Consider the following 13,785-nt stretch of genomic DNA (forward strand, 5'->3'; position numbering starts at 1 on the left):
AGCTTTTTTTCTTTTTAGGGCACTCAAGGGGTTTAGCCATCTAGCGTGACAGTCTCGGATACGGAGCGGGCCGTCCGTTTCTGTCCTGACCGGGCACGACCCAACTCCTGCCTTTGTAGGGCCCAGGCCTTAACGGGCAAGTATCCGGCCCGCGTCGTTTCCGAGATCGTGAAGCGCGCTTATTATCTCTTCCCCACGCGCCCCCCAAAACCAGATCAGAAACAAGTCTTGACGAGGGTCGATCGATCTGCTGTCAATCGCGTGAATTAACGTTCCGTGGGACGATCCATGGGGCAACTCTTCTTCACTGGCCATGGCTGCTTCTACGTGCCCTCCCTCGGCCAGAACCAGCCACCGGCGGCCGAGGGCTACTCCCGCATCGGCGGGATGGAACAAGGACGCCAGCCACCGCCGCCCAACGTCAGCCCCGCCTGCTGGAAATTCTTCAAAATCTTCTGCAGGGTAAGTACAGAGACTAGTGCTACTAATTAATTCATTTTCTTTAGGCTAAAGCAGTAGGCAAAATGCTTACTGTTGATATATTAATTAAACGTAAATGTAATATGTACAGGGAGCAAAAGAGAAATGAAGGAAAACATTATCTGAATGCGTCAATCCATTGTCTGAAGTTGCTGTATTTCTCCCTCCTAAGCTAGCGCTGTGAAGGACCAAATTTAATTCCTCTTTGAATATTCTCTTGCGTCTATAGAGATTAGGCTGAATCCCATTGATGATAAAGTCAATTCTAGTTTTTTTCCATATACTCCATGCGATGAGGGTTGATATATCAATTCGCGCATATCGAACATAGTCTACGATCAGTCGATCTTACAGCTTGTTGTACTGGCTTGGTGTCGAGATCGATCAGCCAACTGACTGCGTCAAAGGGGACATGATCGCTCACGTGACTCGGAGTTTGGATAGATGTACGGAGGCGTATCTGACCTCGCTGCTCGATGCGATATTCGCAGCAGGATTTGGGGTTATACATGGACTACCTGAAATCTAACAGTGGATGACTTGGAGAAGAAAATGGAGCAGCAACACACTACTCATCCGTTTCTTAATGTTAAATATTTCCTCCGATCCATAATAAGTGTCTCTTTACCTCAAAATAATAAGTGTCTCTCATGTTTAATACTCCGATCCTAAAAATTTGAACTAAAACCACGCCAACAATTTATGAACCGAGGGAGCGTAGCTTCGTACTAAATTCGAGACACTTATTATGGATCAGAGGGAGTAGAACTTTATCAACTTTGATTGGTCGGGTTTGTCAAAAAAATATCAACATATGTAAAATAAAAAATGCAGCATCAAAATGTATTTGACAGTAGTCCTATCTCCAAACCTTATTAAATATCAACATATGTATTTTCATAATATACTTATTTGATATTTTAAATGTTGGTAGATTTTTTTTTATAAAATTGGTCAAATTAATTGATTTGACTTAGCACAAACTTAAGACTTGTTACAATTAGAAACGGATGGAGTACTAAAATGAGTTGCGCGCTTGCACAGCATAAAACAAACGGAAAGGTTTGCTCTAAAGCACGTGACTCGAATATTGTAGATTATATATGTTGTATAAATATATACACATGCGTGGATTACAAGTGTGGCAGTGGTTGAGGGAGAGCAAACGTGTCTCCTTGTGTAAACACGAAACCGAATCCCGCCGGGACGAGTGAAAAAACGAGAAGCACGCCACGAAAAGCCAAACTACCAGCGCGACGCTCACTGCAGACGTAAAACACTGCAAGAGCACGGCAGAGAATAAGACCATGTACGTAAGCACGACAAACAAAGGTCAAATAGCTAGCTAGGTATTGAAAGTTGAACTCTCTCGTATCTTTACCAGGAGTAGATACATAATCCCGTATCTTTACGGAGTATATACTAGAGTAGTTGTACGTACCCTCCAGAAGATTTTGAACAAGTTCCAGCAGGCGGGGCTAACGTCGTCGGGCGGTGGTTGACGGCGCCGGCCTTCTTCCATCCCGCGGATGCGGAAGTAGTCGTCGTCGGCCGGTGGTGGTGGCTGGTTCTGGCCGAGGGAGGGCACGTAGAGGCAGCAGCCATGACCCGTGAAGAAGAGTTGCCCCATGGAACGATCGATCCACGGAACGCGATTCAGGTCGGGGGGACGCCGGGCGCGTGGGGAACAGATTAATAAGCGCGCCTGACAATATCTCGGAAATTAACGACGGGGGCCGTAACCGGCGCGTGTAATTCACGGTTGGTTTGATTCCAACTGCGAAAAAAGTCTCTCGTGTCCGACAGGAAAAAGGAGTAGGTACAATGTTGGATATTGATTATTGACGTACTTCGATTATGGTTGATCCTACTCTGGGAATATATGTGGTCAGGATGAAGGATATTTGAGATTTTATTTACATAAGATTTTATAATATTTTTATGTTGGGGTTAGTTAGTACTCCAGTTCCAATTTGATACGGAGTATTCTCGCAAAAAAAAAATTTGATACGGGTTACAATTTTTTGAGGGGCAATTCGTGAGAATGTGTTCCTATTTATTGATAGGCTTTTGGTTTACATGACCAATCGCAATAATCATTCGCTGCGGGCGGAGAAGGGCATACTTCTAGGTAAGTTAGGTTGTCTTGACGATGTGGGGGCAGTGTTCTGGCGTCAAAATAAGTCATCCCTCCTCCCATTGTGCTAGCTCCGAATCTGAGTGCGCGCCGAGGAGAATTTAGTTTGCCAATCTAAAAAATATACGCACTGAGAAAATAACACACGAAAGCCAGGAAAAATGGGCTAACCAAATGAAAAAAAGTAGGAAAAGAATTAGATTATCATAATCCACCTCAATGGCAAACTCACTGTAAGTGTCTTTTGTGCGAAACGGCGCACCGTTTCGCGAGCAGGGCGGAGTTGAGAGACTTTGAAAAGAAAGTAAACTACACCTGCAGTCACTGAGCTTGGTTTGTATTATCAATTTAGTATTTGTACTTTGGAAATCGAAACTTATGATCATTGAACCTGTCAAACTGTCTCATGTACAGTCACTGCATTTTGTACGTATGCGTGTGTCTCCTGTGCCAGCTCAGCTCGATTTTTTACAATTTGGACCCCGAGGAATAATACCATGTGGGACCGGACTGACATACATGTATTAGACCATGACACATAAGATTAAACAAGCCAAAATAACACGTATACAAGGGCCAAATTGCAAAAAATCCCTAGAAGGCCTGCTGCCCGCACGGCAGGTTTGGTCCCTCGTGGTATTATTCGTCAGGGGGCAAATTGCAAAAATTCGCATTGAGTGACACAGTCATACGGTAGAAATTAGGTACCAGTAACTTATATGGGATATTTCGTTTGTGAACGTATGTCTCGATTTCCAAAATAAGGTGACTATTTTTTCTTGAGAAATCCAAAATAGGGTGACTAGAGAATTACTATCTTTGAAAAAAACCGATTGCCAACGCCGGCCCATCAACCACCTTCACGAACAGCAGGCCGGCATTTCCATTATAAAAGACGGCCGACGGGCCGAAACATCTGGCCAAACGGTACGCTTGCTTCAAAATCGTGCGCCAGGCCCAGGAGTCGGGAACGCGTAAATGCCCGCGCCAATTGCATAAACGGTTTCGAGAGCCTCGCCGCAGGCCCGCGGTCGCTAGGCGCGCGGCCATCTCCTCGCCGTCGTCTACCCCGAGCTCCGCCTCCTCGTCGCCGCCGGTCTACGCCGCGGTTTGCTGTCCCCTCCTCTTCGCGTAGCCCCGCCGCGGGGACCCCGTCGGCCCGTCCTGCCCCCGCCCCCAAAGGTCCATCTCGTCGCCGTCGTCTACCCCGAGATCTGCCTCCTCGTCGCCGCCGGGCTACGCCGCGGTTTCCTGTCCGATCCTCATCGCCTAGATCCGCCGCGGGGACCCCGTCGTCCCGTCCTCGCCCCCGCCCCCCAAAGGTCCGCGTTGCCCACCAACTGTTTGATGTAATGCTTGCGTGTTCTCGGCTCAGATTTTAGATGTATCCTAATGTTTCATTCTAATACCGTTGAACTTAATAAACATCAACTACCACCATTTTTTCAATTGCTGTTAGTGTTTCATTCTAATACCGTTGAACTTAATAAACATCAATTACCACCAGTTGCTCAATTGCTGTGTTTAGACCTTCAAGAGCATTTGCTGTGTAGTATGAAGTTCTAAATCCAGTCTATATGATTTGTTACTCTCCTAAAATTTTTGTATAGTACGAAGTATTTGCTTTAGTTGTAAGGGCAAATCCAATGCAGCGCTTATACACCGACGCTAGGATTAAAATCCCTTACAAAAATCAGTTGCCGGCTGCAATCACAGGATAATTCGTAGCGTCACTGCTAAACTTGTCGCCCGTCGCCTCAGAAATTTTTGGCTTGTGCCGTAGAAATCGGAGGCAAAACGTGCTGGCTTAGCACCTTGAATTAGCGCCTGCGCTGGAAGGGTAACTGCTTAGCTGAATTTTTGGCTTTCTGGTAATTATTATTTTTACCTTAAGTGCCTACATAAGCGGCTGCCGTTGGACATGGCCTAAGTTGTAACCTTTGCGATGATATTTTTTTAAAGAAATCTCAAACCAACTGCACCCAACATTTGCATTGATGTCAATAGCATACAATGAGATACCTGCACACCTTTTCTTCTTCTTATGTCACTGATAGTGTTGCCAATCCTTTCATTCCACTGCTTGTTCCTGCATGGTTACCAAGAGCATAATTGTATGCGCACTAATTTTTATTTTATTTACACAGATGGATGAGGTTCGTCAGATGGAAGACCTTTTCCGGGAAGCTGCAAACCTCGCTGGGAGTACTGCGTCGTTGGCCCTTGCCCTCTCGAAGGCGATTCTTCCAGCCGGCGCCGCCCACTTGGTGTAGATTGCAAATGAGCTTAGGCATATTGCTGACGGCTCTAGCATCAGCAAGGTCAAACTTCTTACTGCTGCCGATCAGCTGTCCAGGGCGGATGCTGCTGCGAGGCCTCAGGCTGTCTCCAACCTCATCGACGAGTCCACTGCATTTGCACGGGATGCAGGCAATGCAGGAGAAAATGCGCTCATGCGCAGTGCTGTAGACTTGGCCCTCGCCGGTCAGTGTTTCTTAAGAGTTGCAGCATTGCACAAGATGGATAGGATGGTGGCTGGCATGTGCAAGGAAGATACTGAGCAGATGGCAAAGCCACCAGTGGCACCGGGGGCTGGATGGATGACTCGGATCTCCTCGTGGTGGTCCAGAAGGAGGAGGAGGAACGATGTTGAGAATGCTTTGAATGCAACTTTGCTAGGGCCGACTGACTCTCTGCCTGCTTCTACTACTACAAGCACTGTTCCTCAGGTATGATAATAAACTACAAAGATTGTTTTTTTTACTTGCTGTAATTTTTTGTACGTTGTGCCCCTGCAATCAATCCCCTGAATGTTGAGACACATGTGATTTTCTTTGTTCTTTAAAGAAAGAGTAAAATGCACCCGTAATCCTAATAGTTTCGCAACGGTGTCAAGTTAGTCCTAAAAGTTTGAAAATGCATGTTTGAGTCCTAAATGTTTGTTAAGTGGTTCACTGTAGGTCCAAGTTGTGTTTGGGCGCCTCTCACCGGCCGATGTGGCAGCTTGACTAATGCCACGTCACCTGGGCCCACATGGCAGATAATCCTTTGAATCGTAAACTTGCAGAAAGAACCCCTGATCCTCAGTTATTTCCACCCGAGCTCCCTCAATCTCTTTTCCGCTTTCTGCTTGGCTGGAAAGGAGTTGGGGTGGATAGCAGAGAGGGGAAAAGAGATTGAGGGAGCTCGGCTGGAAAGAACTGGTGGTTGGGGATGATCGGGGGTTCTTTTTGCAAATTTCCTATTCCAAGGGTTATCTGACATGTGGGCCCAAGCGACGTGGCATTAGTCAAACTGCCACGTCGGTCGGTCAGAGGTGGCCAAACACAACTAGGACCTACGATGAACCATTTAACAAACATTTAGGACTCAAACGTGCATTTGCAAACTTTTAGGACTAATTCGGCACTTTTGCGAAACTATTACTGACTGTGGGTGCATTTTACACTTTAAGAAAAGAGGATTTTTTTTTAGAATGTTAGAGACCAAAATTTGTCTAAATCACGGGTTTAGGAACATAAGAGGCTGCCTATAGCTCCCATTAGAGAACCACGATACCTCCTGTACCCACTATAGATATGTATTCAATTATTATTATTTTCTTTGTTTTCTTATAGATACAGGGTAGGCTAGCTGAGAAGTGGTTAGGTCTGCAATCGAATGCACTTTCTTTGTCACCGTGTGTGCTCCCTTACATGGGACGAGATGGGGTTTTGAAGAAAGAGGCGTTCTCATCTGATTACCTGTGGTGGGTGAATTTGCTGTTCAAACTGTGGTGGGGTTTGGTTGCTTTGGGCATTCCCTGTAGCTTGTATGGCCAATGTTGGTTTGAGCTGCAGTATGCTCCCCTGTCCAGTCACTTGGCGATTCTTGGTATGTCAATTTTGCCCGTCGTGTTTTTAATGATTGTATCATTGAATGTTAGGAGAGAATTGACAATTTTGTACTTTTATGCAGGTTTGACGGTCCTTGCTGGCATGTTTTCTCACTGGTTATTGGCTATTGAGGCTTCAACAGTTTTGAAACTCTTTCTGGGTGTTACAACTGTGGCTTTTGCTTGTTTCTACCTAAGGGTATTCTAGGCCTCGTCCATCTTTCTTCTGTGTAGATTGTTTGTTCTTACTGATTATTGAAAAATACTAACAACTGGCATACATTTTTTGACACAGTGCTGCCGGATGGGAGATCATTGATGTTGCTTCAGGAGCAACAACAAAACTTTGGGAGGGAACATCTGTAACACTTTAGCGGTCCAGGTTGTACATTCTTAGGATTCTCATTGCAGTTAATGTGTTGCACATATGAGTGGTACCAGAAGTCACGTCTGATACATACTAATACATGAGCCGCAAATGGCACTGAGCATTGGAGCTGGATTCGTAAATAGTGTGGATTTCATACATGTCGCCATGGAATGTTGTGCGATCTGCAATCCTTTGTTTGTTTGCTTCTTCAGTTAGTCTAGATTGGATGGTCGATGCTTGCTGACTTGATGCTTTTACAGTGTTATAATAAAGCTATAACTAACTCCTATCTACTGTGAATTCGTATCCTTGTCTCTGTTCAGTAGGTTTAACTGCTTAATTCTTTGTATCCGGATATTGTTTGTCCTTGTCTGTTCAGTAGGTTTAACTGCTTAATTCTTTGTATCCGGATATTGTTTGCCGGCTGATGTAATACTACGGGGCAAGAGATATTAATGATACGGTGTTGGGAACAATTCGGAATACTTCAAATATTTGATTCGTGTCCAGGTTATCTTTACCGGCACTTTTGCTGTGATTTTGGTACTCATGTTCAGGGCCAAGCCACCCAGCCACCCAGCCACCCAGGTTGGCAAGTACGGGGTTGCTGACTTGCTGTAGACTTGTGCTTGCCGTCAGGTTGGGCAGTATGCTGGAGAAGACAGATGCAACATGCCACCCATACTCAGTGCCACGTCGGTTAACTAAGCTAAACCAACGGCTAATGCCGTTTTAACGAAGGAGACTTACCCAAGCCAAAAAAAAAAAGAAGCTCCGCATGAACATTTGTGGTACTCCACTAAAAGATGAGTACGAAACACAAGCGCAAATATCCATGGATACATTTACATCAGAGTCAAAAAGAACTAGTAGTAAAATATTGAAAGTTAAAACTCACCGGGGAAAAGTACCGTATCTCAGGTCTCCCCAAAATCATCAGAAGATATTAACACTCCACACGTAACAGGAAAGGAAAAAAGAAACGGACACAGATAGGTGCACACACACGCACGACCAATGGAGGAGAACAGAAGGTAGCGCAATCTACTGTAGCATCGCCATGGACGCGGCCGCGACCACGGCCAGATACCACCCCACGCCGCCGCCGGCAGCGCCATTGGCGTTGGGCGCGGGCGCGGCCGTCGTCGTCGATGACGAGGAGCCTCCGTCCGTCGCAGCGGCGGGCGGCGTCGAGGCGGCGGGGGTCTCGCCGCCGCGCGGGGGGGACGCCGCCGAGGGTGCGGCGGCGGGCGCCTTGTTAGGGCCGGCGGCGGATCCGGAGCGCGTGGTCTTGAGCACGCGGACGTTGAGTTTCTGGCCCGCGGCGCAGTGGCCGGGGACGCCGCAGATGAAGAAGCGGTGTCCGGGCCCCCTGATGGCGACCCTGTCGTCCCCGGAGGTGTGCGTGGCGATGGGCGTCGAGTTGCTGCAGCTCTCGTAGTCCGCCTTCTTCACCTCCAGCACGTTGTGGATCCCCTGCGGGTACTTGAACTCTGCATTTCCCATTTTCCCAACCATACATTACATTGCAGACAGACCAAATTATAGCCATCGATCGCAGATGATATCCGAAAGTGATTTGCTTTTTCTGTCAATACCAAATGGATGAGATGATCACGCAAAGCATAAAGTGTCCGGGATGGAACCGGAACGTGCAACACAAGGTAGGTAGACGTAGCTCTATCTTTATATCTACAAAAGGAATGAGTATACAGAACATGCTTCTATAGCACTAATCATAGAAAGTGTCTAACTGCTGTTCACTTTGTTGCAACTAATGAGGAGTTCACGATGGTATGCTGGCAGATGCAGCTAGTCATTTCACAGTATCTTGACATGACAGCATGCAGATTATTTCCTAGGAGTTGCAGATTTGCCACTACTGCAAATCCCTTCAGGTTTGACAGGTTAGCATCGAACTGCAGCTTGCATGCATGGCACAACGCGATACTGTACTGAAAGTATGATGAAACACTTCTCGGCTAAAAAAAAGTTCAGGCGGTGGTGCATTGACACTTTGACAGATCTAGGAGCCAATGAGAACGATATTGTATGACGCAGTAATGTGGGCAGTAGACCTGCACAACATTTCCTGAAATCTTGGCTTAATTTTGTGATTCAGAACTGGCTAACTGAGGTGGTCCATGGTCAATAAACCGATGGATCATGTCGATATTGTGAACATGAGGCAGCATGCAACCTCTGTGAGTGCCTTTAAGGCCATATGAAACTTGCAGGCATATGTGCGTTGCAGTATGCAGTGCAATCAAACAAAGTGAAGAAATATTTTGAGAGCGGTGTAGTTCTCCTCAAATTTTGTTTCCATGCCATGGTTAAAGCAATAATCTTTGTCTCGACGCAAGACCAAAAAAAAGATGGACGGTGCGTTGTAAAAAGCACCCCTCTCACGTTGACAGGTCATTGCGCTCCAGCTTTGCATTACTAATTGGTAAGGACTTATTCAGGAGTCAGGACAGGGAAGAATAGATTCTGCATGCCCTGCTCAACTTATTCGCCAATAAACATTCAGTTTTCCTGAACAAAAGGTTTGTAGTTTTGCACAGACAAACAGAAAGCCTCACACCCCCTCTCTCTTTCAAAAAAAAAGCCTCACACCCTTTTTTGTGGCGATTTCTTAATTTATTTGAAGGATGAATTCATTTCAGCGAGAAAATTACAAGTGTATATATTACTCCTGAAACTACATAGCAACAAAGATGTAGATCCTGAAACTAAATTTACTGCAAAATAGGAGGAACTTGCCTATGATGTCTCCGACATGGAAGGTCTGCTTCGAGGCCCAGTCGGCGTAGTTGATGTTGCCAAGGATGGTCCACCCTGCGGTATCGCCGACCTTGTAGACGGCCGCCGACGAGGTCGCCGCCATGCCGGCCAGGGCGAGCGCCAGCACCACCATGGCCATGCCTCTCCTGCTTCCTCGCATCTCTTTCACACAGCCTCTGCTTCTCTGAACTCCAGCAAAGTGAGAAGGGAGGAGGGATATGCCAAAGGGCAGAGCACACGAAACGAATTTCAGGATGTAGCCCTTCGCTTGTGCTTTGCGTTGCTTGAACGAACCAGTGCGGCACCAATGTGGGGCATTTATAGTGCCCTTCATTTTCTGCATTGCCGATTTTGCCCTCTGAAACTTTATATCCATCTTCTTTTAAAAGCATCTTCATTATTCTGTCAGAGTAAATTGCACCTTTTATCACCTAATTAGTTGCAGAATTGCTACTAAATCGTCTGAGAAAATAGTCGTTTCTCAATCTTCAAGCGCACACAATTTTTAAAACGTGCAACTATGCATTTTTCGTCAGATAAAAAAAACATTGTTCAAAATCGTCAACTTATAAAAATAAAATAAGAAATCCAAGTCCACTTAAAAAAGGTACGAGTTCTACTTCTGTACTTAAGATTTTGTTTCTCTCGGAGTTGCATGGTTGGTTCGATGGAGCTTTGGCCGTGTTCTTTCCGTTGGTCTCTCTCTTGTTCCTTGAGTAAAGCAAACTCAAAAGCTGGCTGTCAATCCAAGTCTTGATCATGGGGCTAGCTGTTCGATCTGTGAGTGCTGCCATGGGTAAGCGGTCTCTGCTAGCTGGTGCCTGCTGCTGTCAAGTTCTCTCGAGATCTCTTTCTTTTTGCGGAAGCAACTGCATGCATGCAAATAGACTGTAATAGATGGATCTTTTGTGGTGTGTGTAGGCACGTTTGGAGTAAACTTTTTTTAATGAATGCGAACGATCCAATGCGACAAAGATGTCTAGAACAGGCTTTACAGAATCACAGAGTACGTTTTCCTCTCTATCTCCACACGTCTACTATGCGAGCCTGCTTCATGTACTAATAGGAGATTAGATTAGAAAGATCGTTTATATATCAATGTGCCCGAAAGAGTACCAAAGTTATCTACTACTACAAAATAAATAAAAAGGTACCATGGTACCTTGGCCATGCATGTACGGCTAGAATGATGCAAGCTTGAACATCAAGTTATTACAATGTGCCTCGCCGAACGTGCGGATATATGACATGATTCGCGTACGTCATGATAACCAAAAACAAATTAATTGATTGAAATTAACTTGTGTTTTTTGAAATGTATATTTTTTATCACAGAATTGGCACCAAAGTCTAGGAATAGGAATGGTCACTCGACTCGAAATTGTATACATTTGATAACTCAATTGGCAAAAGCGGGTAATTTTGGTTCCTTTCTCGGATTTTGAACAATTTTGACTCCATGTTAAGCGCTTTTTTACCGAATTTTCCACGTGGGATATCTCGATGGCATTAGATTCCTCTCAAAATGGTCCCTGGACTCGAAATTATACACATTTGATCCCTCAGCTATGCATCGTGGCATCCAACGTGGAATTTTTTTTAGAATAACCGTGCCCACGCGTGATGTCAAAAATGTCTAAAACCGAAAAATGACTAAAAATATCCGATTTTTCCAATTGAATGACCAAACGTATACGATATCGAGTCAATATTGCCAATGCGGTGACTCAATACATATGCATGAAAGACGAAATCTCGTACATGTTCTTAGCTATTAATTATGCTACGTAGATGACGAAACCTAGCAATATGAACCCCTATATATGATGACCTTGATCGCCTATGGCTCCTTCCTACGACAAGGCCTGTTTTTGCCTTCACATGATCATAGCGATTTCGGAACGACTGGGCGTGCAATGATGCATGTACAATTTTGACACGACGATGTGTGTTTTCGGTTGCACACTTGCGCGCTAATCTTCTTACTCTGGCCCACCGTCTGATTGTATCCGTGGTCGCAATAACAAGTTTGAACTAATAATCTAGAGTAACATAATCCACCGTAGTATTAAAAATAATTGTAAAAACGTCAACAGTTTAACATACTAGAGCAAATTAACATGCATGCATGGTGACCAAATTAATTACACATGTACATATAATCATCGCTGAATCCCCATCGTTGAAACTTTAAAATTACAAGTAGTCCATCGATCGATCATCATCATCCCCGCACCCCATCAACTGCTACGTACGGATGAACTAATTAACACACGCATGCATGCAAATATACGATGCTTAATTAATTAACACCGATCGATCCCCATTAAAACCAAACCACATCGATCAGACGTCGAAGGTGTTCTTGCCGGTGAACTTGACCTCAATCGGGCTAACATTCTTCCCGATGCTCCTGAAATTCTGCCCGACGCCCTGCCTGCCGGCGTTCACCTTCTCCGGGTACACCCCGTCCTTGGGGTGGAGGTACTGCACCTCGCCGCTGGGGAAGACGCGGTAGAACTGGTAGGCGATCTTGTACTTGGAGCGGAGCCGGTTGCCGAGCGCCAGGCACTGCTCCTTGCGCGCCAGCTTGAGGAGGTTGGGCCCCTCACGCATGATGGCGGCGCCGCCCGTCGGCATCTCGAACACCTGCTCCTTGGGCGACGTCCACGTGATGACGTAGAATTCCTCGACCTGGGCTTTGCGGAGGAGCCCGCCCGTGCTGCCGCCGAAGATTGGGGATGGGGTTGAGGGGTCGAGCTGGGGCGGGACGAAGCCGGCGGGGGCTGGGGTGGCGACGGGAGCCGCCGGGGTTTCTGGGGCGGCGGCGTGGAGGGCGGTTGGGGCGCGGGAGGTGGGGGAAGGGAAGGCGAGGGAGCGGGGTTTGGGGGAGGAGGAAGGGGACCGGGTGGCGGCGAGGAGGTGGCGGGTGGCGGCGGAGGCTTGCGTGGCCATGGCCATGGCGGGAGCTAGCTTAGCGAGAGCAAGGAGCGCGCGTGTGGGGGATGGATATGGATCGGAGTTGATGGAGGGAAGAAGAAGAAGGGGTGGCTGAGCTTTGGCTAAAGAGGGGATTGGGGGTGGAGAAGCGGATAAGGGGATATGAGGCCGGCCAATGGGGAGCCCGGGTTTTGATACGGCCGGAGCGGGAGGCTTGGCGTGGCGACCACAGAAAACACAATACAAATCGCAGCGTGTCAACGTGCACTGGGGTCGCCGGTCGCGGTTTTCCGTGGATTTTCCTTCCACTCTGTATGTATCCGACGACGTTCTAGATCTTTTCCGTAAAGAGTTGCTTTAGTCGATTTAAGGTGAGAGCATTGGAAGCACTACATGTAACGTGAAACACTGGCGTAACGTAAGTTGTATTGCTCCATAACCAGCTGCGACATTCATGTAGTGCTTACATTGTAGTAGAAGGTAAGTACAAGTACAAGGGCTGCCGAGTGTACAGGTGTGCCGTTGATTCAGGCCGGGAATTGGGGACGTTGTCACGTTGACTTGGCCCAAACAAAGGAGAGTAGACTACTCTAATTTGGTCTTCCCTGGAAACCTGGAGAGCCTGTCTCCTAGTGGTACAGGCTTATGTTGCAGGCCGGGCTACAGGTGCGTATTACGTATTGGCTGGGCCGGCCTTTTCTGGGCCGGACAAGATCGGTAGAAACAATTTTTCCGAGGCAGGTAAACTGGCTCTAACGAAATTTGCTGAATTTGTTTTATGAATTTGGTGTAAAAAAATACACATGAAAGTATGATTAAATTTATCAGCGAAATAATTCAATAAGAAAAAACATGGGTACATGAAACGGGATTATCAGAAACATTCACGTTGTACCCCCTCCGTCCTAAATAAGAAGTCCTAGGTTTATAGAAAAGTCTAGAACTATAAATTACTTTTATGAAATCTTTCATCGTATGGCACCATCTTTATCTCGCCTTCAGCATCGATATTCAGAGCCTTGATTCCACCTGATCATCATTGGGTCAGCTTGTTTCTGTTCGTACGATGTCTCACATACCAACCGATTCTACACTCTGTACATCATCGATGACCATAAGGATTTGCGCTAATCCGCTCCTCCCGTTGTCCATCGTCCGTCCGTGTGAGTCATCTTGTAGCTCGCTCGTGTCATCCTGCGT

At 46.4% G+C, this 13,785-nt stretch overlaps 3 protein-coding genes and 1 non-coding gene across 4 annotated transcripts; 2 read left to right on the forward strand and 2 right to left on the reverse strand.

Moving 5' to 3' along the window:
* The first annotated feature begins 4,764 nt into the window (after positions 1 to 4,764).
* Positions 4,765 to 7,161, forward strand: LOC100824126. The gene is made up of 5 exons (XM_024457680.1): positions 4,765 to 4,773; positions 4,891 to 5,346; positions 6,235 to 6,490; positions 6,575 to 6,690; positions 6,787 to 7,161. The coding sequence occupies exons 1-5, from the start codon at positions 4,765 to 4,767 to the stop codon at positions 6,808 to 6,810; spliced, it is 861 nt and encodes a 286-aa protein (XP_024313448.1). The 3' UTR covers positions 6,811 to 7,161.
* On the forward strand, positions 5,715 to 5,807 carry MIR5198 (microRNA MIR5198). Its single transcript, NR_126949.1, has one exon. It is a non-coding gene; the product is annotated as a microRNA MIR5198 (primary transcript).
* A 624-nt stretch (positions 7,162 to 7,785) lies between the features above and the next one.
* On the reverse strand, positions 7,786 to 10,003 carry LOC100825277 (blue copper protein). Its single transcript, XM_003564057.4, has 2 exons — positions 9,625 to 10,003; positions 7,786 to 8,354 (listed from the first exon to the last, which is right to left on the reverse strand). The coding sequence occupies exons 1-2, from the start codon at positions 9,986 to 9,988 to the stop codon at positions 7,906 to 7,908; spliced, it is 813 nt and encodes a 270-aa protein (XP_003564105.3). The 5' UTR covers positions 9,989 to 10,003; the 3' UTR covers positions 7,786 to 7,905.
* Positions 10,004 to 11,708: 1,705 nt separating this feature from the next.
* Positions 11,709 to 12,688, reverse strand: LOC100826210 (photosystem I reaction center subunit II, chloroplastic). Its single transcript, XM_003564060.4, has one exon. The coding sequence runs from the start codon at positions 12,604 to 12,606 to the stop codon at positions 11,992 to 11,994; it is 615 nt and encodes a 204-aa protein (XP_003564108.1). The 5' UTR covers positions 12,607 to 12,688; the 3' UTR covers positions 11,709 to 11,991.
* Positions 12,689 to 13,785: the final 1,097 nt, after the last annotated feature.

The sequence above is a fragment of the Brachypodium distachyon genome, chromosome 1 (assembly GCF_000005505.3).
Source record: "Brachypodium distachyon strain Bd21 chromosome 1, Brachypodium_distachyon_v3.0, whole genome shotgun sequence".
NCBI classification, from domain to species: Eukaryota; Viridiplantae; Streptophyta; class Magnoliopsida; order Poales; family Poaceae; genus Brachypodium; species Brachypodium distachyon.